Here is a 24,824-nt window from a genome sequence, read left to right on the forward strand (position 1 = left end):
TACCATCTCAAAGCATTTATTATCAAAACAAAAAACTTCAGTTATACATAAAGTAATAAACCTTTACAAGAGCTGCTAAGGAAAAGTGGCTGTGTAAGTCTGCACACAGTTGCTGAGGGCAGAGAGCAGAGGAGAACTCCAGTCGGGATGTGGATTATGTTCATACAGCTTGCTCCTGATTTAAACACTCATAACACACTGGATGAACTGCAAGAGAGAAACCAGTGTTACACCGCAGACCCCAAAACATGATACACCCCTGCTTATTCTTACACCGCTTACATTTTGGTATTCTCATCTGGATTGTGGATTAAAAAAAAGTTTTAAAAATAAGAGTAAATGATGGGTGGAAAGGTTCATTTTTTGAAGGAAGCACTCTAGTATAAGATCCAGAGGGTTTCTCACATCAAACCTTCTTATAGGAAGCTGATGCTACCTTAATGCCTAAAGAATTATTTAAATTCCAAATTAATATCTCACTCTAAATGTGATCATGGTCAAAGGTACCTACTCACAAATATAAATAACAGTGGAATTTATACTGTTCTGGCCCATGGGGACTTCAGAACTGCAGTCTTACCCCCACTATTCTACTGGACTGCCTTTAAAATAGTTTATTCCTTTAAAATCTGCTTAATTAAAATATTCATGTGTGTCAATATATGGACACAAACAGCATTCAGAAAAGCGTGACAAAAACAGAATATCTAATCCTCCTCCAGTAATTCAGAAACCTGAGTGTGGAAGCACCAGTTATTTGCTGTGAAGTTTGCTTCACTGTCAAACACACAGCAATAGTTTCTGCTCCTGTTCGCAGTCTTCTTTGGCTTTCTTCCACCACCATCAAGGCTCTGGACACTGCTATTCCTACAGCGTTCCTGCAAGGACCAGCTGACACTCCCTCTTTCAGGGAAAAGGGAACTTGGGTCAGGACATTCAGATAGATATCCCTTAAGTGGCCCCGTGAGAGGCTGTAGCCTCTGCACTTTCCACCCCACAGGCTGCCTCTCCATCTTTGGAAACAGAGCGGGACTGTTACCTGAGAAGTTAATGCATACTGTGGGAACACACCTTTAAGCAAAAGAAATAGACACATTTACGCAACAGCCTTTTAAAAGTGTACTCATTAACTGTAGCTGCTGCTAAACTGAAAATATGTGCATGTTTGTATTTTGAAATGGAGAAACCTTTTAGTTGTCACAGTGATGCCCATTCTAAAAGTGGTTTATCAATGGCTGAACAAAAAATGGAGACGCACCTAAACATCTCCCCAGCTGTGCTGTGTCTATCCAACCAAGGCCATCAAAGACAGCACGTGGTTATGCTCACACTGGTTATGTGTCTGTGTCCTGACACATTTAGTGTGGCTGTACAGTAAATATGTTGTTTTAAATTATGACTTAAGTTTGTGCCTTTTGTCCTCAATGAAGAACACAGACATGCCAAGTGCAGCTTTGAGCCATGCAAGTTATTTCTCAATGACAGAGGTGATTTGTGTAAAGGAGACAAAAGTAGATACAACATCTGTGTGGTGGTGTTTTTCAAGGACATTTCTTATTGAAATCTCACAACAGTCTAGTGAAGACAGCATTTTTTTTCTTTCCTCAAATAGTCTCTGAGCAATGAAAAATCCTGCCTAAGTGATCCAGCTAATCAGTGAGAAAAGCTGGGCCTTGACCTAAGTTGTTTAATGCAACAAACGGTGGTCTATGGATAAGACAAATGAATGAAATTAATAAATTTTGGATGGTGACTCCTGATCATGTAAGCCTTAACTGCTCTGGGATCCTTAAGATGCTCTAAAGAGCCAGCTTCAAAGGGATGCCTAATTGCTGTACATCTTTTTTACTCAGTTACGAATTTACTCAGACTTACATCATCATATGGGAAATTCACTACACCTTGCTGAGCAGTATCCCGTCTTCGAAAGCTGTCTGTAAAACACAACAGTAAAATTTATTAGCTTTTTTAGAACATCTGAAATCATAATCTTTAATTATGTTAGCACTGAGTTTCAAATGCAGTAACAAATTGTACAACCAGCCAACAGAAACAAAAGGCCAAAGGAAAGGAGTCAACTGTAGCAATATGAATGGATTTAATATGCAGCCAAGTAACACAGCAAGCAGAAGTTGGCCAACTGTCCTTCCCAACCTGGAGTTGGAAGAAAAGGCCTTATCCCAAAGTCAGTAAAAGCTGCTTCTGAGGCCATTCCTTAATTGTGACTGAAGTACAGAATTTCAGACTTCTTAATAACAAAGATATGTTAAGAAACAGATGCTTCCCCAGTGGCTCAGCCATAACCACCTGCAACGCAGGGGACGCAGGTTTGATCCCTGGGTTGGGGAGAACCCGTGGAGGAGGGAATAGCAACCCATTCCAGTTTTCTTGCCTGGAGAATCCCATGGACAGAGAAGCCTAGAAGACTACAGTACACAGAGTCACAAAGAGTTGGACTTGACTGAGCAGACACACACAGCTGGATGGTGACCTTAATAAGACAAACAGCTATGATCAAATTCTCTATCCATTTGAGCTTTGTCCTACTAAATGAAAAGGATTTACTTTAATAAAAAAAAAAAAAAAGAATCTGCCCTCAAATTTGCCAGGATGCAAAAAAATTATAAAACCATATGTTGAAAAGGGTAAAAAAACTAAAGAAAAGGAATGGAACAAGAAAAAACACACAAAGGAAAGAAAAAGAGAGAGAAAAGTAGAGATTATTGATACAGCCTCATTTGAGAAGGACATCTGAAACACAGACCACCATTTTAAATTACTCTCCAACAGAAGGAATTTGGAAAGAGAGCTACCGATGGGTAATTTCACTTTTTTCTAGTATTTCACTTTTGTCAAGCAGTTCACATTCTAGGGAGAAATCACAGACTACTGCTCATACTTTAATCAAAAATTTACTAATTAGCTTGGTACATTTATGTTATAGAACACTAAGTTTAGTTAGGACTTCTTTCTCCCGTCATGAGCTGCTCAGCTCTTCAGGTCTTAGTTCCCTGACCAAGGCTTAAACCCAGGTCCTGGCAGTAAAACCACTGTCCTAACCACTGGTCTACCAGGGAATTTAGTTAGGATCATTTTAACGGCAGATTACTTAACATGTGAGAAAAACTTCTGAGGAAACAGAATTGTTTGTCAGGCCTGCTAATAGCAATCTCAAAGGACACACCTGTTAGAGCTCGCAGCTTGACGCAACAGGCGATGTAATCATCAAAGGTGATCTTTCCATTGGTACTGTATCGTTTTGCAATTGAATTCACAGCCTGCGGACTCAACCTAAATCCTGAAAGGAAGAAAAATCATCCAGCAAAAAAAAAAAAAAAAAAAAAAAAGAAAAAAAAATTCCAATTTCAAGGATTAAAAAAAAGAACATTAAAAATAATTTTAAGCCCAATTTTTTAGGAGGGCTCATTTAAATTATGAATATGTGCTATTTGTATAAATAGAAACATAGCACTTAGTTTTATAAATTAAACAAAAAAAAAAAAACAAAAAGCTACTAGTGAACAGAGATGGAATCAGTCATACCCACCCATTGTTGTCAGGGCCTTCTGCAATTCTTGGGGATCCACTGTTCCACTCCTATCACTGTCAAAACTGATAAAGTGTTGTCTCCAGCCGTTCAGTACAGCCCAGAGTTCTTTAAATTCATTGAAACCCATTGTGCCTGACATGTCTCTCTGAACTGTAATCAAGGATTAGAGCATCTTTATTTCGCAACATTTTCTAATGATTAAATCAAAGATTAAGGATAAGGGAATTTAATGTTCTTTCTGCTGAAAAAAATATTGTACATTCTTTTGGTCACAACAGGACAGAAAGATACTCTAATGATATAAAAATAAAGGCCTATGGAGAAAAAGCTCTGAGTATGTATTTTCTGTGAGGAAAAGCGATCATCTACACGAGTGACTACAAGGAAATTAAAAGGCCACTGTGAGCTACCTGGAACAACCAAAGTGGTGTGCACTTTCTGGGTGGTCCAGGCTATGCTGCTTACCCTTCTGTCCAGGGTCCTCTTTAGCCCTAGCATTCCCACGGTAAGCCTTCCCAGACCCACTGTTTTCACTTTTGGAAAACGAGGTGGGATGAAGGCACCATACCATCAGCAGTAACTAAACTAGTCTAACAATTGTGATATGAAAAATCCCATTGCTTGAAGGTCAGTGTGACTCATGCAGGGTAATCAATGTCACAGCAAAAAAGCCGCCTTGACTGCTCTGGTTTCTATACTTGTTTGTTTATGATGCTTCCTCAAATTCTTAAATAACAGATGTTCTACTTATTAAACTTCCTTCCTTTTTCACACCAAGTGACATCTTAAAAGTTAATGATCTTGGAAAACTTTTCTGTGGTCATGTGTCACTTTGTGTTTACTGAATATTAGTTCTTAGACAAATTCCTTCAAGGTTTTTCTTTTTTTTAATCCAGAATAAAAAACTCTAGACTGCCATCAACGTAAAGGATACATCCAGCATTGAAACCATAAGCCGGCAAGTCTCCAGGTTAAAAGCTGTTAAAACAAGAAAAGTACATACATATTAACACAATTTCAAAAAATCACATTACATTACATTCAAATTATTAGGAATGTGATTATTTATACACTTTTATTCTTACATGCTGTTCAATTTATGTGAAACTAAATTCACAGAGCTTTGAAGTAGGCTTATTTTCCAGATAGAGAGAACTCCTTCCAGAACCCAAATTTGATTTTAAAAAATTTAATAGAAATCTTTTTTTAAAAAAAGGATGGCCTAGTACTGTTAATATTTTTAGGTGTGATTCATGGCTTTTAAGTTGGGGGATAAAAGTGTCTTTACCTTTAAGAAAATATGCACTAAAGTTATCTGTAGGTAGAATAATGTTAAGAGATCTGAAATCTGCTTTAAAAGAAAATGGCTAGGTTTATAGTTAAAACAAGAAGAGCAACACATGATGGGTATAGAGGAGTTCATTGTATAATTATCTCTATTTTTGCATAGGCTTACAGTTTTCTATAACATAGTTTATGAAAAGTATTGTTTTCTTTTTTGCCTTTGAAACTGTAATATAGTGAGTTCAATCCACCATAATGAACCACAATGTATTATATCCACCACGGTGAATGGGTGGATCCAGTGGCTTTGTTCCTTCGCACAATTGACTTTAGTTGGTTTTGCTAGTTCTGTGCAGATCATTTGTTTCTCTTTCTTTTCCCTTTAATGTCAGACATTGAATGGTCACCTCCCACCCCAAATTGCCTATGGCCTCTTTTCATAGACAGTAAGATAAATATGCTTGCTAGAATTGTGAGTCAAATGAGAGCATTCTGGACTAAGACCAGAGGACCCACTCAGTGATAGCCATTGTTCAGAAGCCTTTTCAGTTTACTTATGGCTCAAGGGTGTTTTGAGGGTATTTCCACACCTCACTTAGACAACCAAACTAGAATACACTTGTTGGTTTATGACCTAATAGTACTCTATCTAAGTATCAACAAATTAAAGAATTTCCTTGCATCTTATCAAGACTTTGAGGGAGTCTTCTTAGGTACAAAGAAGTGTAAAACTAGGAGGAAGAAGTGACAAGGTTCATGTGGGCAAAGCTAGCATAAATTTGACAAGGCTATTGAGATGTACATAGAGTTAACATTATTTACAGCTGTTACCAGCTTCATTTTAATCTTTAAACAAAGTGAATTTAAAACACTAGGCTAACTCTTATTGCTGTAATGTTTCCAAATGTTACAAACTATAGGTTTTCTACTTTTAATACATTCATGTGTTTGGCATAGCTTAGAAGCCTGAAATAAAAGGTTGGAGACTATTTCTGTTTTGGTCCCTTAATCTCTATCTGATCCATGGAGATAATTCTTGGAGGTAAGAAAAGGCAACACTTTTAAACACATTAAAGAGTTGGCTGATTCTTTGTTGTGATTTTTAAGTTGTGTGGAAGTATGAAGTCTCTCTAGTCTAGACCAGAGGTTCTTGATCCTGAGCACTTACAAGAATCACCCAAAAGCTTTAAAAGACTCTGATATCTGGGCTATACTACAGAACAATAATTATTACTTTTTTTAGCTTTACTAAGATATGATTGACATACACCACTGTGTAAGTTTAAGGTATACAATATACTGGTTTGATGTATGTGCATAATGACTCTAAGAAGGTTAATTACCACATGTATCACCTCACATAGCTACCTTTGATGCATGTGGTGAGCAGTTTTAAGATCTACTCTCTTAACTTTTGTTAACAAAGTATTGTCAGCATCACCACAGAACAATTAGATCAGAATCTGACTATGGGAATCAGGCATTAGTTTAAATGGACACTTCTGATTTACACTGATAATTAGAAGTAATGTATAATCCCTTAGATAAATACCAATTTTTCTTAAGTCAAAATACAAATAAGGGTGTGTGTGTATGTGTGTGTGTGTATATATATATATATATATATATATTTTTTTTTTTTTTCCATTTTAGGCAGTCTCCCATCCTCATTAATTCATCAAATGCCTATTAATTTGCAGCCCTGATGTGCCGGGCTCAGGATGCCAGGGACACTGGAGATAACAGCTGAGAAACTGGATCCTGCCCTGGCTGACTGAAGTCATGCGCACAGGGTGGTGGTGGTTTAGTCGCTAAGTCGTGTCCGACTCTTGCGTCCCCTCGAACTGTAGCCTGCCAGGGTCCTCTGTCCATGGGATTCTCCAGGCAGTACTGGAGCGGTTGCCATTGCCTTCACCAGGGTACAGGGTAGAAGAGGGTTAAGCCATAATGGAGACACCAAAAACTACCAGATCTTGAAGTGTGAGAGGCTCCTTCATGTTGAAAGAAAGACTTGATAGAAGAGGTAACATTTAAGCCAAGCTGTGAATGACAGGAAAGATTTGGGATGTCTGGAGACAGTCATGTAAAGCTGGGGACCTGCATGAGCAAGGGAAGCAGCAGTGAGTCCAGACGGCAAAGAAGGGGGAAAGTGTGGGGGTGCTGTGCGTCTGGGGCTGAATTCCTGGTAAGCCGTCTAACTTCTGTTTTATATGGGCTCCATGGAGCTACTCAGGACTTTTAAGAGGAGAGTGACAGGTTAGAGTTCTTTGTTCGGGAGAACAGAAATCTGGTCTGAGAAGGGAGGGAATGAGATGGGCAGGAACAAAAGAGAAAATTCATTATTCTGGGCAGGCAGTTCTGAGGAGTTAGAACACTGACATCTTTATTAGTTTGGGTGAGGAGAACTGTTCATTTCTTTTTTTTCTCCAGAAAGAGTTTTTACTAATGCTAATCCTATTTTAAATAACACTAATTTAAATAATTTTAAATGACGTTAATCCTATTTTAAATAATTTCAAAGAGCAACTTCCCTCATCAACACCGCCTCTAGGCACGACTGCTCCCTCTTAAACTGGTTAAGATACCACGTGCTCTGTGTGTGCTCGGTCCTGTCCTTCTCTTTGCGGCCTCATGGACTGTAGCCTGCCAGGCTCCTCTGTCTATGGCATTTTCCAGGCAAGAAAAGAAGATGCCATAGGTTTTACTATCTCCCGCATCCCCATCTGTGCTTTTTGGTTTGGAAGCTGGGTTGAAAAAGATCAATGGCTGCATAACTTCTCCATTACAACACTCACTCTGACAGTCACAAACAGGATGGTTTTGTGGGTCATTACAGTCTCACATGGAGAAGGAAATGGCAACCCACTCCAGTATTCTTGCCTGGGAAATCCTATGGACACAGGAGCCTGGCCGGTTACAGTCCACAGGATCACAAATGGTCGGACAACTGAAGCAACTTAGCACGCATGCACAGCCTTCACAAGATGACAGCAAACAAATTAATCACACAACCCAGGCGATAGATATGTCCTTTCTGTAACTCGGTGATCTAAGGTCATTACTAAATGTGGCTTTCTCAACGGAAATTACTAAAGGGACTGCTCTACAAGAATAGACTGCCTACTCTGTTAGATTTTAAAATTGGCCACACCTCTTCTACTGAACAGAAGTAGAGTAATAGTCTGTATTGTGACATAGCTCACTTGTGGAAACCCTGCTATTAGATCTCCTTTGTTCACTAGCCCCAACTGCTTGAGGTTAACAATTTAAATGTACTGCCTCCAATAGTTAAAAAAAACAAAACAAAAAACACAACCAAACCCCCTAATGGAGAAAAGGGCTTCTTTTGTGTAGGACCAGAGTAAATGACAGAAATCCAAAAGGTTTCTATTTTGTTTTAATTCCCACAACTAGGAAATAGTGATTGGATACTGAAGTCATAAAACAAAGGATGATAAAAATGGATATGCTGATAGTTTAGAAAAGAGAATCACCTAGTAACTATGCCCTGTCAGTCAAAAATGGCCACTACAGGTCCACAGGTATGAATTCTATAGTTTGTGGAGTTTTTTTGTTTGTTTGTTTGTTTGCTTGTTTGCTTTTTGGCCATGCTGAATGGCTTGTGGGATCTTATTTCCCCAAACAGGGATTGAACCCAGGTCTTCCCCAGTGAAAGCCTGGAGCCCTAACCACCGGACTGTCAGGAAATCCCCTAGTTTGAATGCTTTAATTCACAGCTTACCAAGAAGTTGAGACTTTGATTAGATGTTCTGTCTCAATTAACAACAGGCAAAGAAGATGGTAGGTCATGCATATCAGCCAAGATGCTGTTCTATCATGGTCAAGACATGATTTGAAGGGAAGCATGTGGCATGTGTGGGATGATGAGAAAGCCCCTGCCAGGAATGAGCATCCTGGTAAGAGTTGCCTCTCTGTAGCCCATGCAGAATTGAAAAGGAAGGAAGTGGGTATAAGCACACGGGGAGTCTATGAGGAACTAAGGGGCAGTGGGAAGGACTACTATAAAGAGTTTAGAAATCAGGAAGGGTACATCTTACTTAGCCTGATGTAAAAAGAGCAAAGACCTGGGGGATGTCAAGGTGAGCATTCATGCTGCCAGGAGCTGAGAACAGGAGTGTAGAACTGGCTCCTTGAGGACTAGGGGTGGGGGACTGGGCACTTGTGAAAAGGGAGGGTAGGACCAACTACTCAGAACTAGGGATGCAGAACAGGTCACTCCGGGACCAGGTGCAAGGGACCAGCCACTGAAAGCCCTAAGTGACACCACGTTTGAGCCAGAATACGCTTCTGGCAAACAGTGAGCAGCAAATGTTAGCTCCTATCATTAATGACACCTGACCTGGAGGATTTCATTTCAGCACCTTACCTCATTTTCTGAGGAGGAGGCCACATGTCTTATTGGTTTGAATGGTTCCAGACACCTGGAACCCAGATCCAAGAAACCCACTAAAATGGTGGGTAGTGTGGGATGATTCAGTAAGAACTATCTTTAAATGAGCATTTTGAAATACAAAAGAAATAAATTCAGCTTCTGAAATTCTTAACTTTGCCATTTCAGAAACTCTCAGATTCTTTGAAGGCTATAATAATCACAAGTGACATCTGAAACATGAAATACAAGAGATTTCCAAGACACTTTGAGGCTGATAACTCACGTTTGTATCCTCCAGCAATGCCCGATTGTGTCAGGCATCTTTGCAGTTCATCAGCGTCTATTTGTCCATCCTTTTGGGGAGAAAAAAAAAAAAGGAAAAAGATTTACAAGAGTGACTTGTACCTTCCAGTTCTTTGTTTACATTCAGCATTCAGTGTACCAATAATAATAAAGAAAATGAATATTATCATGCATGAGACTTTTTTAAATGGAGGCCTTTCAAAAGTAGGCATTCTTTTTCTTCACTCTACTTCCCTAAACAATTAAGTTACAGAAAGAAAGGAAATTGTTCAGCGTTCTCCCACAAATGGATAATGAGGGACATATATCAAAAAATATCTAGGTAAAGTGGGTATTCAATTTCAGGCTTTATTTGCAACAATCATTACACAAGAATTAACCAAGTCTGAAAGCTGCTTACACCTATACTTTGATATTACCAATATCTTTTCATCATTTCCTATAACTTCCTGAATTAGACTTGGCATAACTTCTCAAGTATAAGGTTCCTCTTCTTAATAAAACAGTGAGATGAATTCAGTTTCTTCCACTGAGACAAATTTTTAAACATGAATACAACTAGCTTCTATCCTGAACTACTCTCAGTCTGAACTAGGAAACTGCCAAAGTAAGCAATTTAGAATACAATTATTTATGTATTTGATTAAAAGTTCTATTAATTGTCCTAGTTTTTTTTTTTTTTTTTTTTCTGTTGAGGGGGTGGAGAGCTGGGTACACAGGATGACATCAGTAAGTGAAAAGTTTGGTTCCCACAAAAAGCAGCCTCTGTGATCACCCTGGCTTAGAATATGATGAATGTTTTTTTCAGATCACAATTATACCTGGAAGACAGGTTCTTCATGCCTATTCACTGGCTGACCTAGGTCAGAATTAGAAACATGTTAAAGATTTTAAAATAAAATGCCTAAATCCTCAAGTTCATGACTATTATACAATCTAGGTGACAGGCAGGATCAATAATGTGAAAGACGATGGACATGCTGCCGCAGACCAGGGCTGCTGAAAGCTAAGCAGGTGGGGTCACTTTCATGGCTCCTGGTCCTGGCGATCTAAGAATGCAGAGACTTGAGCTTTGCCGTGTTTGTGGTTTCAAAGATACGGATCACTAACAGGTGAAGCAGATACTTAAGGGGAAGCTCTTTCAGTTTTAGACTCAATTTTCCATTCAGTTTCTCAAACTGTATTTTTTCCAGTGCTGTTCTAAAAGGTGGTCACACGTTTTTATCCCATAATAGTCTTCAGGCATTTTCACATTAAGACTGTGCTATTTCTAGCTTTTGCTTAAAAGAAAGCTAGGTTGAATTCATAAGCACAAACGTCCTCTTTGAAGCTGGATTATAACAGTAGTATGATACATCCAGTGACCTGGTAGCTGAGGAAAAAGGCCTCCTACGAGATGAACTACCACCTGTCACACAACTAGAATGCAAAGAAGTGAAAGGTCTTGGGGTGCTGACCTTAATTCTCTCTCTGGGTCAATAGACCACAGCATCTAACAAGGACACGTAAGGGCTGACCTAGTAATAGCATCCGCAGCAAAGAAAAACTAAACTGGCCACAAGATTAACTTCCTGATAGCAAGAAGAAAGTACCTTTCTTATTTTGAAGCTGGTGGGTTTTTACCTGAAGTACCCATTTCCTAAGAGGGTAACTAACAGTCAAACTCAATGCAAAGAAAATGTCCCTCAGAATCTGGCTACAGAATTACTGGTACTACATGCTTCTCATTGTACAAAGAAAGGTTTAAAGTTCATCTGACCTGGAATTTCTTCTCTGGAAATTCACTGTCTGGACCCTGACAATTCACAGTTCTAAAGACATCTTTCTACCTTACATATCTTCAAAGCATATTTATACTAGCTATTTGTGTTCAATCTGACCCTAATTCAATCACAAGTTTAGTTCTGATTGAACATAAGCATGGGTAACACGTTGTCCGAGTTTGTTCTGAATATTCAAAAATAAGTAACTGCCCATGAACTTCCTTCTCTTTTTTTTTTTCTTGAGCAGAAGCAAAGGAATTCTTTTCCAGAGGAATAGTCATTTTTCCGTGTGACTGTAACAAGTGAAAGTGAAATCGCTCAGTCGTGTCTGACTCTTTGCGACCCCGTGGACTGTAGTAGCCCACCAGGCTCCTCCGTCCATGGGATTCTCCAGGCAAGAATACTGGAGTGGGCTGCCATTTCCTTCTCCAGGGGATCTTCCCAACCTAGGGATTGAACCCAGGTCACCAGGTCTCTCTGCATTGCGGGCAGACGCTTTAACCTCTGAGCCACCAGGAAAGCCCGACCGTAACAAAAGTTAATACAAATGTAGAATCTGAAATTCCTTTAATGTTAAAGGGAAGAGCTAACCTGTCCAGCTACAGCAGCAAAGTAACCATACAGCGGATCCTGAGTTTGTCCGGGAAACGCAGGCCCTCCGGGAGCCCCTCCGTACTGTAAGACAGGGAACAAATGCATCAATCCGCTGACCAAGTTTTATTCTTCCACCATTCACTGCCTTGAGCAAAGTTAGGTTCGCTGTCAGTCGTTTGCTCCCCACCCCCCTCCTTAACTCTCTACGTACAATCATTCCTCCCCTTTCTCCCATTCTCACCCGTTATAATTAAAAAACCCGCAACTAGGATCAAAATGAGTTGTCTTGACAACGACATCAGTATAAATGAAGTAACCTCTGCAAATCCCCATTAACCTGCAGTTTACTTAGATGAATGCAACCTGGCCATACAACTTACCAGCAGGGCTCAGAACTGTCTTGCCTGTTTTTTTTTCCTAGCGTTTATGGTATTTTTAAAGCGTTCTGAGACAGGTGTAGCCTCGGAAGGGTGAGGTGTGTCACGGTTAGGGAATATTCTTTTTAGGAAACAGTTCTCAAAAGGATGCCCGTCCCAGACTTAGGGCCAGGCTGCCTTCCTCCCGGAAGTCTGACTCTAGCGGACTTTCCCTGACTTTCCCGTTTTTCTCATTTTCGGAGAGAGAGAGAGAGAGAAGTGGATCGCAGGACCATTCTAGATTAAAATGGCTGTTGCTCTTAGGGAAGGCAGAGAGGAAGGCAACACCCCATTTGCACGATTTCACGCCGCGGATCCGGAAGGCACAGGGTGGGCTTCTTGGGTCAAACCTACGCGCGTCCCGGCCCCAAGCAGCAACCCGGGGGGAAGAAGGGACAGAAGGAAGGAGGTCGCCGGAGACCGAGGCCGGACGGCGGGGGCGCTGGGCGAGGCGGCGGGCGGGGCGGGGGCGCCCGGGAGCCGCCCCTGCCGAGACGCCCCCTGTGGCTTCTCGGAGCCCCGGGAGCCCAGAGATCGCGCCCCGGCCACGAGCCCGCGCGGGCAGCACTCACCCCGCCCGCGTAGTAGCCGCCGCCGGCGCCAGGATGCCCGGGATACGCCATGCTGCACTCTGCGCCGCCGCCCAGCGCCTCCCGCCTCCCCGCCTGCCCGCGGGGACCGCCCAGGGCCGCACCACCCGGGGCCGCGGGGGACGCGCCCGGGGCCGCCGCCCGCGCCAGGCTCCGCTCCCGGCCTCCGCCCCTTCCTGCGCTCCGCCGGGTCTTTGGTGTTTTCTCTTCTCAGGCCCTCAAGAACCCGAGGTCTGGTAAGTGACTTCACACGCGGGATGCAATTCACACCTGGGATTCTCCTCCCTCCAAAACGAATGGCACGTTCCAACACCAACCCATTTCGCCGGGTGTTCTTTTTCTCTTCCTGCTCGATCATCTTCTGCTACGTTTTGTATTTTAAACAACTTTATTGGACAGGCCCACGGGGCTGGAAGCAAAGTGTGGTATTGGGGGAAGGGGCCGAATGCCTTAGGGCAGCTCTGAGGTGCTCTCAGGGAGAAGAGAAGTCGAAAAATGAAGCTGCGAAAGCGCCCTTGGAAATCAGCAGTGAACGTCAGGACCTGAGCGCATTTGGAGCGTCGGTTTGCGGTTGACCATTTCATTCAACAATAACGGCGTGTTTCCTTCCTAGGCGACACTGTCATCTCCAGGTTAAGCTGCTTGTGACTCAGATATGGCCTGAAGAGGACAGAGGACACTTAAAGGGCAGGGCAGCCTTGGCCGGATTGTTCTTAGAAGTTGAGTTGTTCCACTTATCTGGATGATTCAGGCAAAACAATCCCGTCTCCAAAATCACTCAGCTACTTTTTATGCAAGAAAAGTTTAGTGCAGGCAAAGAGTGTGTCGGTAAAAACACACTTGTCAGGAAGGTAAGAGTGCTGGATCTTGGTATTTCACTCAGGTGATTCAGGAAAGTTTTCTTTACTTCACAGCTTTGTTTTCCACCCAGTTTAACAGTTTGAAGCAACTCTGACGTGAGATTTTCTGGTTTGATTTTGTTTCATACAATTTCTATCACGCAGAATTCTTTGAATGTCAACGTTTTAAGAAATGTAACAATAAGCAAGATTCGCAGTATTTGCTATGGAGGTTGCACAGAAAAATTGAATGAGTCATCAACATTTAACAAATATTGGACCGCCTGCTGTGTGTGGGACAGGGCTTGCTCATGTGGTCGACTGGGTTCTCACTAGGGTCATTGTTTTCCTCTCATGTATAAACTTCCCTCTCAAGTTCTCTTTTTGGATCCTCCATACCTCAAAATGAAAGTCCTGAGTTGTGAGAAAAATTCTAATGTTCCCTGTTGTCTGATATCAAATCAACTACACATTACTTGCTTTATGTTTCATTCAGGAAGTTGATTACTGTTTTCAAGTACCACAGTCATCATCAAGGTAGATTAGAGATATAAGTTCTTTGGCCTATATGGAGGGTTTCATTTTTTCCCTAGTATTTTTGTTATAGTAAAAACACAAGCTGATATCTTCCTGCCCAAGTGTACAGTGCACTATTGTTAAAAGCATCCACAGTGCCGCATAGCAGATCTCCAAAACTTTTCCTCTCACATGACTGAAAATTTCTACCAGTAAACAACTCTCCATTTCCTCCTCAGAGGTCCTGGCAACCACCATTCTACTTTCTGTTTCTATGAGTTTGACTATTTTTAAATGCCTCATATAAGTAGAATCATGCAGTATTTGTCTTCTTGTAATTGACTTAGCATTACTGCTAAGTCACTTCAGCCGTGTCTGACTCTGTGCAACCCCATCCCTGGGATTCTCCAGGCAAGAACACTGGAGTGGGTTGCCATTTCCTTCTCCAATGCATAAAAGTGAAAAGTGAAAGTGAAGACGCTCAGTCATGTCTGACTCTTCGAGACCCCGTGGACTGCAGCCTACCAGGCTCCTCCGTCCATGGGATTTTCCAGGCAAGAGTACTGGAGTGGGGTGCCATTGCCTTCGTGTCCTTGAAATTCAACCATGTTGCAGAATGTGATAGGATATCCTTTTCTAAGGCTGGATAACAATGCATTGTATGATATATGCCACACGGAAAAACATTCATGTATAGTTGGACATTTGGGTTGCTGCCACATCCTGATTATTGGTGAATAAAATTGCTGTGAACATTGGTGCAGATACCTCTTTGAGATTCTGTTTTCATTTTTTGTTTTTTTGGATATATATCCAGAAGTAGGGTTGCTAGATCATATGGTCATTTTATTTTTAATTTTTTGAGGAAACTCCACCCTGTTTTCATGGCAACCTCACCATTTCTATTTCCCACTAATAATGTGCAGGATTTCCAATTTTTCCACATACTTGCCAACACTTATTGTCTATTTTTTTTTCTTTTTATAATAATAGACATCTTGGCAGGTATGAGGTGATACCTCATTGTGGTTTTGATTTGCATTTCCCTGGTAATTAGTGACACAGCATTTTTTTCATATACCTGCTGTACATTTGTATGTCTTTGTAAAAATTTTAGAGAATAACTTCTTGTCAGAATATGGTTTGCAAATATGTTCTCTTGTTCTTGTTCTGTGAGTTGCCTTTTCATTCTGTTGTTTCTCTGTGATGCAGAAGCTTTTTAATCCTACTTATTTATTTAGTTTTTGTTGCTTGTGTTTTTGGTGTCATAGCCATGAAATCAATGTCAAGGCCAATGTCACAAAGCTTTCCCCTTAAGTTCTCTTTTAAGAGTTTTACAATTTTAGATCCTATATTTAAATCTTTATTCCATTTTGAGTTGATTTTTGTGTATGGTGTGGGATAGGGTCCAATAATCACTCTTTTGCATGTGAGCATCCAGTTTTCCTCAGTGGCTCAAAAAAAAAAAAAAAAAAAAAAAAAAATTGAATCCACCTGCAATGCAGGAGATGTGTAGGAGACATGGGTTCGATCCCTGGATCAAGATGATCCACTGGAGAAGGAAACGGCAACCCACTCCAGTGTTCCTGCCTGGTAAATCCCAGATCAGAGGAGCCTGGTGGGCTATAGTCCGTGCGGTCACAGTCAGACACAGCTGAGCACACACACACGCACTAATTCAGTTTTCATAGGACCATTTGTTGAAGAGGTCATCCTTTCTCCATTGTGTACTTTTGGCATTCTTGTCCAAGATCCGTTGACCATATATGCATGGATTTATTTCTGGGCTCTATTCTGTTCCTTAGCCTCTGTTTTGAAGTCTATTTCTTCCAACTGTAAGGAATAGATAGTGAGGGCTGAACTCAAAGTTGAGTGTAAGCTTCTCTAAGACTCAAGTTTGAAAGAAGAATATAGCATAAAAAATATTTGTTAGGAATGCAGAACTAGTTTTGTGGATAAGCATCTATGCTCATTGTTATTTCAGTTGTCTTTAATACCTTCCTACTGCCCCTTGAATGTCATTGGAGTGCTACAAATGAAATTCTCACAGTTGTTGCTAACTAACTGATATGCTGCTGCTGCTTTAGTTTATGAAAAAAGTTGTGACAGCTAATAGTAACAGACCCATAGATGGTACTTAATATGCACCAGGCCCTCTTCTAAGCACTTTCTACATTTGTTTGACCCTCATAAAACCCTGATTATCCATTGGAGGATACAAAGGAGATGAGAGCACTTGGGCAAGTGGGAGGAACCAAGAGCTGAGCTCTGCTGCCAGGCTGTCTGGTCCCCAGGGTCTGTGCCCCTTATCAGGGGGCAGCGAACTTTGTAAAGGACCAGAAAGTATATAGGTTTTATGGGCTATACAGTCTCTGCAGCAACGACTCACTTCTGCTCTTGTACCACTCAGGCATCCATAGACAATACACAAATAAATGGCTGTGGCTTTGTTCCAGTCTGACTTTACTTATGGACACCAAAGTTTGTGTCTCATATAATTTTCATATGCCAAGAAATACTATTCTTTATTTTACTTTTTCAATTACAACAAATGATTAGGTCATAAGTGTATAAAAGCAGGAAGTGGGGTAGATTTGTCCCTTGTGTCGTAGTTGCCAACCACTGTTGCAGACCCCTTCAGGATTCTGGTTTATGACTCTGGGAGAATAGCACTTTAACAAATGATTTCACAGTGAAGCTAATAGATAATGGTAGCTGAATCACCCTAAGGAATGCTGACCTCTCTGGGGTAGGATCCTATGTATAGAGTTCTCAAACTCTTCCCCATTGCTCAATAAGCTGGTCAAAAGGAAAACCGTGAAACTCTGACTTACTGGTTTCAGTCTTGCCCTGTATAGTAGTAGCCAGAGGGTGTGCCCAGTGATGACAAAGCTGGATGCAAAGCTGGTTTTTAAATGTTACCCATGTAACGTGGGTTCCTTTAATTATGTCTGAGTATTTTCAAGCCTGAAAACATTCAGGAAAAACTAAAGACTCAGTAAGAATTCTATAAGAATAGAGGTGAATGCAGGCAATTTACTTTTATGGTTTTGATATTCATTCCAGTGGAGGCAGTGAAGGTAGAGAGGGAGAGAAAAGAGCAGCTTTACTGGGTTCTTTGCATGTGCCAAGTGTTGTTCTGGGTACTTCCTTATAGGTGCATTTCAAGAAAATCACCTTGGAAAAGAGATGAAATTGCCCACATTTTATAGATGAAGAAATTGAGGCATAGGTAACTTTCCCAAGGTTACAAACCAGGTCTTGAGCCCAACTGATTTACTTAACTCTAAAGCATTGGTGTCTAAAATGTAAACAAACTCCAAAGATACTAAACCAAGCTTACATTTCCCCCCTCATTGTACTGCTTCCTGAGGAATTTGGGCAGAAGAGGAACTGCCAAAAAAGGATTTAGGTGTATAAAACCCTGCAGAGGTTATAAGTATCAGCCTTCGGCAAGGCTTTGATGATACAAATCATCAAAGATATAATCTAGAGAAAGAAGCCATTCCTTGCCATCCCTTGGGTCTGTTTTAATTTTGAACAAAATAAAAACCCCAGTGGGATAAGAACTCATGTTATTCCTGCGCCTTCGAATCACAGAACTCGATACGGACAATAAAATCCTCACATAATTTAAAGAAACTCAGCAACAGAGTATCTGAGCTATATATTTAGAAGAGGGATTCCTAACTGGTTTGGACAGTCTGGGGAGCTAGAATACTGTGTTATTTGTCCTAACAATTTGCTAAGTCCTAGGAACAGACTGTGGGAGTTATACAGCCATACCACAATGATTGAGGGTCCTGGCAGTAGCTTGGGTCAGAGAGCGCACAATAGGAGCTTTACAATTATTTATTATTTTTTAAATTGAAGTATAATTGATTTACAGTGTGGTGCTAGTTGCTAGTTTCTGGTATAGAGCAAAGTGATTGTGTTATATGTGTACACACATATATATGCTTCCCTGGTGGCTCAGTGGTAAAGAATCCACCTGCCAATGCAGGAGACATGAGTTTGATCCCTGGGTCAGGAAAATCCCCTGGAGAAGGAAATTGCAACCTACCCCAGTATTCTTGCCTGGGAAATTCCATGGACGGAGGAGCCTGGTGGGCTATAGTCCATGGGGTTGCAAAAGAGTCTGATACAACTTAGCGACTGGACAACAAATATATATGTATATATACACATATATATATGCACATACATATATATATGTGTATATATACATATATATACAGACACACTCACATATATATAAAATTTACCATGATGGTTTATTACAAGAAATTGAGTATAGTCCCCTGTGCTATACAGTAGGACCTTGTCTATCTATTTTATATACAGTAGTTTGTATGTGCTAATCCAGACCCCTAATTTATCTCTCCCCCCATGTTTCCCCTTTGGTAACTGTAAGCTTGTTTTTTAAACTATAAGTTTGTTTTCTAAATCTGTGAGTCTGTTTTGTAAATAAGTTCATTTGTATCATATTTTAGATTCTACATATAAATGATACCATGTGACATTTGTCTTTCTCTGTCTGCCTTACTTCACTGAATATGATAAGCTCTAGGCCCATCCATGTTGCTGCAAATGGCATTATTTTGTTCTTTTGCTGGCTCAGTATAGGAGGCTTTTAGACAGGCTCTGGATCAGAGTCATTCAGGGAAGTCATTGGAATCACAGAAACATTTGTAATCAGCTTCCCCAACCCTGTTGTTTTACAGATGGGGAAACTGAGCCTGGGAGAAGGTACATGGCTCAAGCTCTTGAAGGCCTTGTCTAGCCTGACTTAAATATTTGGCTCTTCCAGTTAAAATTGTGAATTGATCTGAATATACTTCTCATGGAGGATCTTGTTCTTTTGTGGTGTACTTTCCCCAGTCATCTATATTCCTACTTTGAAGAAAAAAGGCATATGGATACTTTCTGTCCCTGAAAAAAAGTTAACATAAAGTACTGCATATGGCATCCAGAAATGTCTCAGTCAGAGAAGTGCCGGAAGGAGTCCTCTATCTAAGTAACTGCCATTGTTTCGCCATTTCCTCCAGTTGAATTAATCACAGGTCTAACATATCAGGAAGAATTGAGCAATAATCTTTTCCAGATTAAGGTCTCAGCTTTCGTTTAACTTTTAATCTGCATCTGTCACTTCATGATTTGAAAAACTCTGCCTTAGAGAGAACTCAGAGCTCCAAGTTTGTGGAAAAATGACCGTTGGTAGCAACATCATAAAGTAGTGGAGCTGTGTTCCCAGGTAGAAAATCACTTATATTCAGTTCCCTGAGGACGAGTGTTCCTAAGAACGCTGGATTCATAGATTACTCGGTGTCCTCAACTCTTAAAGACATTGTGTTCTAGAAGCTGGGTGTTTGCAACTTGGGATATATTTTCCTATAGAAGTCATTTTGTGACTGGTTCCTAGGCAAGCCCCTCAAAAGTTCTTCATAATCCTCAATATTTTTTTCTGAGAAGAACCAGTCCTGGGGCCAGGGCAGAGCAAGGCAGAGGTGGGGAGTGCTCACTTAGGCTTGTTTTCTGCCCAGTTCCTTTATCCTGCCAGTCCTGCTGTCACCAAGTCTACCCAGAACTGGGCAGGGGTAGAGGGTAGAGTCTCCATCAGCTCTATTAGTATGGAGGTGGCATTGGTAGGGAGGAAAAACAGAAGAAAATTTCAAACTGGAGCTCTGGGGAAGGAAGAATGACCTGTTTTGACTCCCAGGCACCCAGGTGGAGAAGCTATTTCCAGAAAGCCAAACTTGTATGAAGCCTATACATAAATCAGTTATAATAATGTGTAAATTGAGGATTTTTTAATTAAAAGTAAAATGAACTCTTACTTTATATATATATATATATATTTTTTTTTTTTTTCCAGAAAGTAACTTGCCTGTTTTCATATAATGGGAAATCAATGGCAAATCTAGAAAAGGAAGCTGGGTGAATTAATTCTCATGCCTGTATTTTGCTGATAAAACACAAACTGTGATGCTACTATTATGGTAAGCAAAGGATCAGTGCTCTTACACATTGAGACGCATCCGTTTGTCAAGTATCTGGGGCTTCTTCCCAGGTGGCTCAATGGTAAAGAATCTGCCTGCTAGTGCAGGAGCTGCAAGAAATGCAGGTTCAATCCCTGAATGGGGAAGATCCCCTGAAAGAGGAAGAAACGGCAACCCACTCCAGTATTCTTGCAGGGATAATCCCATGGACGGAGTAACCTGGAGGCTGCAGTCAATGGGGTCGTAAAGAGTTGGATACGACTGAGTGACTGAGCATGTATAAGTGTCTAAGACTCTCTATGGATAAACCAATGTAACTATCTCAGTCTAAAACATATTACCAGAAATGCTACAGGTATCTTAGCATCAATTCATGACATTCTTTGATGAATCTGTTAGAATTACTATTCTATGAAGCAGCTTCTGCTGTTTCCATTTTATTAAAATGGGAGAAATAACTTTAACTTAGACCCAATTTTCTCAGAGCAAAATAAATTTAAAAAAAAGCTTTTCTCTTGGTAAATCAGGGAAATTTGGGAGAACTAAATTCTCTTGGAAGCCAAAGCTGCATATAACTTAATATTCTATTAGTGTATGCTAATATTCTCAATGGAGAAATCCAATTGTCATTTCTGTATACCTTTAAAAATCTCAAGATTGAGAACACATTTTTCTATTTTAAAATAATTTTGTATACTATAATTGTTCATTTCTGTGTTTCGTTCTTAAATCTTAGCTCCCAACGAGCATTTAGATGATATTTTATAAAAATTTTAGTTCCCCAAGAGTGTTTAGATATTTTATAAACTTGGCATATTCTCAGCCAAAAGCAATGAGTTAATAGAATTTCATAGATTAGGAACTTCCATATTTTTTTTTAAATCAGTAGAATTAATGTTTGCATTATGGAACTAAACTTGCATACATATCTCTACTTACCTGCATCTTGATGTGAGGTCTTAGATGCAGAAACTCGTGATTCTTAGAGGAGCATATCCTTGCTGGATGGTCAGAGAGAATGATCAGGAAGTATAAACTGTAACAGCAGATTCATCACATTGCCCTCTTGATCCTTGGCAATCAGTAACCAACTATAAACATATTCGACAATATAGGCAGTTTTCCCATTGGCCCTAGAGAGGTCTTCCATGAAACAGGTGTGTTTCAGTATAAGAACATGTTACCTTAGCTAAGGCAGATAGGCGTCAACAGCAACGGTATACATAGCCCAGTGTTTGATATTACATCAGAATCATCGCCCCCATCAGAGACTTCCAAAGACTTTCAGAGCTGTGTGTTGCATTAGCAATGTGTGGGAGTTGGCCAGCAAGGACAAATCTTCAGGAATTTTTCCAGACCACTGTAAACACTGCCAATATTATAAATTAAAAATTTTAGCTTACTGAAAACAAAGCTATATAATCCCAATGCATCACTTAATTATTTTTCTATGCTTAAACTATGTAATGGGGGTAAGGTTGGACATTAATTTCCAACTGCAGGCTTGATCATATTGTGTCCATTAGTAGCTTGAAATAGGCAATGGGGGGGAGTATTTACTCCATGGATATCAACTTGTACTTACAAATAAGAGATTGGTTTACTGTTTTATTGTTTGTCTATTCTAAACTTGGGAGTCAGCAGGTTGGAGAAAATTTCATGTGTTAACTGTAAGTCTGGAGTAGAAATGCAACAAAACAAAAAACCAATTTCTAATTTGTGTGTGTATATGTGTGTGTGTGTGTGTGTGTGTGTGTGTGTGTGTGTAGTCAGCTGTGTCTGACTCTTTGAGACCTCATGGCCTGTAGCCCACCAGGCTCCTCTGTCCATGGGGTTTTCCAGGCAAGAATACTGGAGTGGGTTTCCATTTCCTTCTCTAGTGGATCTTCCCAAACCAAGGACCGAAACTGTGTTTCCTGCATTGGCAGGCAGGTTGTTTACCACTGAGCCACCAGGGAAGCCCATTTTGAGGGTGAGTGTTTAACAGTAAATCATATATCTGAACTGGCAGTCATTTATTGAGAAAGTGTTATTGCAACTTTGTCCATCATTGTCCATTTCAACCACAAGTTTACTATGGATAGAAGAATCATGTTAGGAAAAAAAAAATCATGTAAAACTAACAGAAACATTCTTTGAGAATCAAGTGGCTGTATGAAATTGACAATAAAATGTACTGTATATTGCATCATTGTTTATAAATTGTATGCTGCACATCCTTTATATCAGTAAAGCTTGTAATAATTTAATATGCATGTATATGTGCATATTTTTTTTCTTGGAGAGCCAGTTGTTAAACATTTACCAGTACATCACTGACTGCAGTCTAAAGGGAAGGAGAGTGTCCTTTGGACTCAGGGAGTTACAGAACTGTTTCTGAGTTTGAGGCTGGGAACTTAACATTGATTGCCAAACCTAAAATAGCATGTAATGGGATTTTTAAGCACGTCTAGGGAAAATTTCCTTCCCAGGTGGTGCTAGTGGTAAAGAACCCACCTGCCAATGCAAGAGACATAAGAGATGAAGGTTCCATCCCTGGGTTGGGAAGATCCCCTGGAGGAGGGCGTTGCAACCTATTCCAGTATTCTTGCCTGGAGAATCCCATGGATAGAGGAGCCTGGCGGGCTACAGACTATGTGGTGGCAAAGCACTAGACGCAACTGAAGCGACTTGCACAGGCAAAATTTCAACAGTTTGTCTTCAGGGCCATTGCATGCGCCTTTCTGGTTTTTTCTTCTAGGATCAGAGCAGCCCCAGGACTTCTAGGTGTCCTTATGCCTCTGTGTCTGTCCGGAGTCCCTGCTTCACACTCAGCCCTCCCTGAAGAGTTCTTGAGCTTTCAAATCATCATCATGCCCTATTTATTTATTTATTTTTATTGAATATGATGTTAGCTGTTTGTTATAAATAGTTTATTATGTTGAGATGTTCCCTCTGTACCTACTTTGGTGAGTTTTTATCACGAATGGATGTTATAATTTGTCAAACGCTTTTTCTGCATCTGTGGAGATGATCATGTGATTTTTATGTTTTCTTTTGTTCATGTGGTGTATCGCGTTGATTTGAAAATATTAAACCATCCTTGAATCACTGGACTAAATCACATTTGACCAAGGATGAATGATCCTTTTTTATATATTGATAAATTCAGTTTGCTAATACTGTGTAGAACATTTTTGCATCTATATTCATCAGAGATATTGGCCTCTAATGTTGTTTTTGGTAGTGTCTTTGTCTGGTTTTGGTATCAGGGTAATCGTGGTCTCATAGAGTGAATTTGGAAGTAACCTATTTATATTATCATTAATAGAATACGAGAGAATTTAAGTCTATTATAGAGAGGTGTGTAGGCTGTACAATGTTATTGCATCTCTCTCCCTCTATAGAACTAGACTGTAGACTGAGTTGTTTAAGTGATTATTCTTAGGTGTTGAGTTTGTGGACATTTTTCTTTAATTTTGTGTATAAATTGTCATATTTTTTTAGTGAACATTAAAAGGAAGGAAGAGTCCTCTTAATGAAAACAAAAAATACCCAATAAATTTTGTAACATTAACAAAATCCTACCCTTAACAAAATAAAAGACCACATACAAACTAGAAAAGGTAGTTGCAACACTTTAGTAATGGGTTTATATCCTACACAAATATAAGTCATTAAAATGAATCATTAAATTATTAAATCATTAAAATGAATCATTATTAAATATAAATCATTAAAATGATCAAACATGTGTTTGATTGAGATTCATCCTGTCCTTTACCTATTCTGCATTTTGACCTACCACCCCCTCATATATAATTCTATATGCACACACACACACACACACCCTGCCCTTATCAACCCGCACCCACTCTTACCTATAATCCTATATCTACACATACACACCCTTGCCCATAGATACTTACTGTCACTTACAAACCTATATCCATAGAGATCCACTCTTGACCATACTTACCTACCCAACAATTTGATGTCACATTTACAAAAGGCTTATAAACTATCTTAAATGAATGGTTAACCCAGATCCCTGGTTAATGATTAAAGCTGGAGTTATGAAACCACCCTTTGGTTTACAGATAGTTTTAAAAGATAAACTGATTTAAGAAGATCGCAGTGTTAGCAATTTCTAAGTCCTAAAAACTCAGGTCACCTGATACTCTATCCAGTGTCCTCCCATTTATACCTTGCCTGTCTATATGTATCTGCTTAAATAAGACCAGCGATAATGTCTTTAGTGAATTCTTCTCTCAATTTGAAACTGAGATGTAAAACAAAAGTGAGACACATATGCCCTGTGGTAATAGATTCCCCAATAACCATTGCATCCTGGTGATGGTTGTCTGGAGCTTACCAGGTGGCTCAATGGTAAAAAATCTGCCTGCTAATGCAAAAGTCATGTGTTCCATCCCTGGGTTGGAAAGATCCCCTGGAGGAGGAAATGGCAACCTGCTCCAGTATTCTTGCCTGGAAAATTCCATGAACAGAGAAGCCTGGTGGTCTGCAGTCCACAGGGTGGCCAAAAGTCAGACATGACTTAGTGACTGATCATGCACACATGATGGTTGGTTTAATAT

The 24,824-nt window shown here is 40.1% G+C and overlaps 1 protein-coding gene and 1 long non-coding RNA gene across 3 annotated transcripts in view; one reads left to right on the top strand and one right to left on the bottom strand.

Annotated features, from left to right (window-relative positions):
- Positions 1 to 21,338, bottom strand: SRI (sorcin). Of its 2 annotated transcripts, none has more exons than XM_061165538.1 (8): positions 21,187 to 21,338; positions 11,885 to 11,968; positions 9,511 to 9,580; positions 4,485 to 4,528; positions 3,548 to 3,695; positions 3,185 to 3,298; positions 1,876 to 1,934; positions 1 to 207 (listed from the first exon to the last, which is right to left on the bottom strand). In XM_061165538.1, exons 1-8 carry the CDS (start codon positions 21,190 to 21,192, stop codon positions 181 to 183), a joined length of 552 nt encoding a protein of 183 aa, XP_061021521.1. In that variant the 5' UTR covers positions 21,193 to 21,338; the 3' UTR covers positions 1 to 180. The 2 variants fall into 2 exon arrangements, with proteins under 2 accessions (XP_061021521.1, XP_061021520.1); XM_061165537.1 differs by lacking the exon at positions 21,187 to 21,338 and adding an exon at positions 12,876 to 13,015.
- LOC133072368 (uncharacterized) overlaps positions 12,989 to 24,824 on the top strand; it is a 26,321-nt gene continuing 14,485 nt past the window's right edge. Inside the window, exon 1 of the long non-coding RNA XR_009696722.1 lies at positions 12,989 to 13,744. This is a non-coding gene — a long non-coding RNA (uncharacterized LOC133072368). The remainder of the gene's footprint in view (positions 13,745 to 24,824) is intronic.

The sequence above is a fragment of the Dama dama genome, chromosome 18 (assembly GCF_033118175.1).
Source record: "Dama dama isolate Ldn47 chromosome 18, ASM3311817v1, whole genome shotgun sequence".
In the NCBI taxonomy this organism is placed as follows: Eukaryota; Metazoa; Chordata; class Mammalia; order Artiodactyla; family Cervidae; genus Dama; species Dama dama.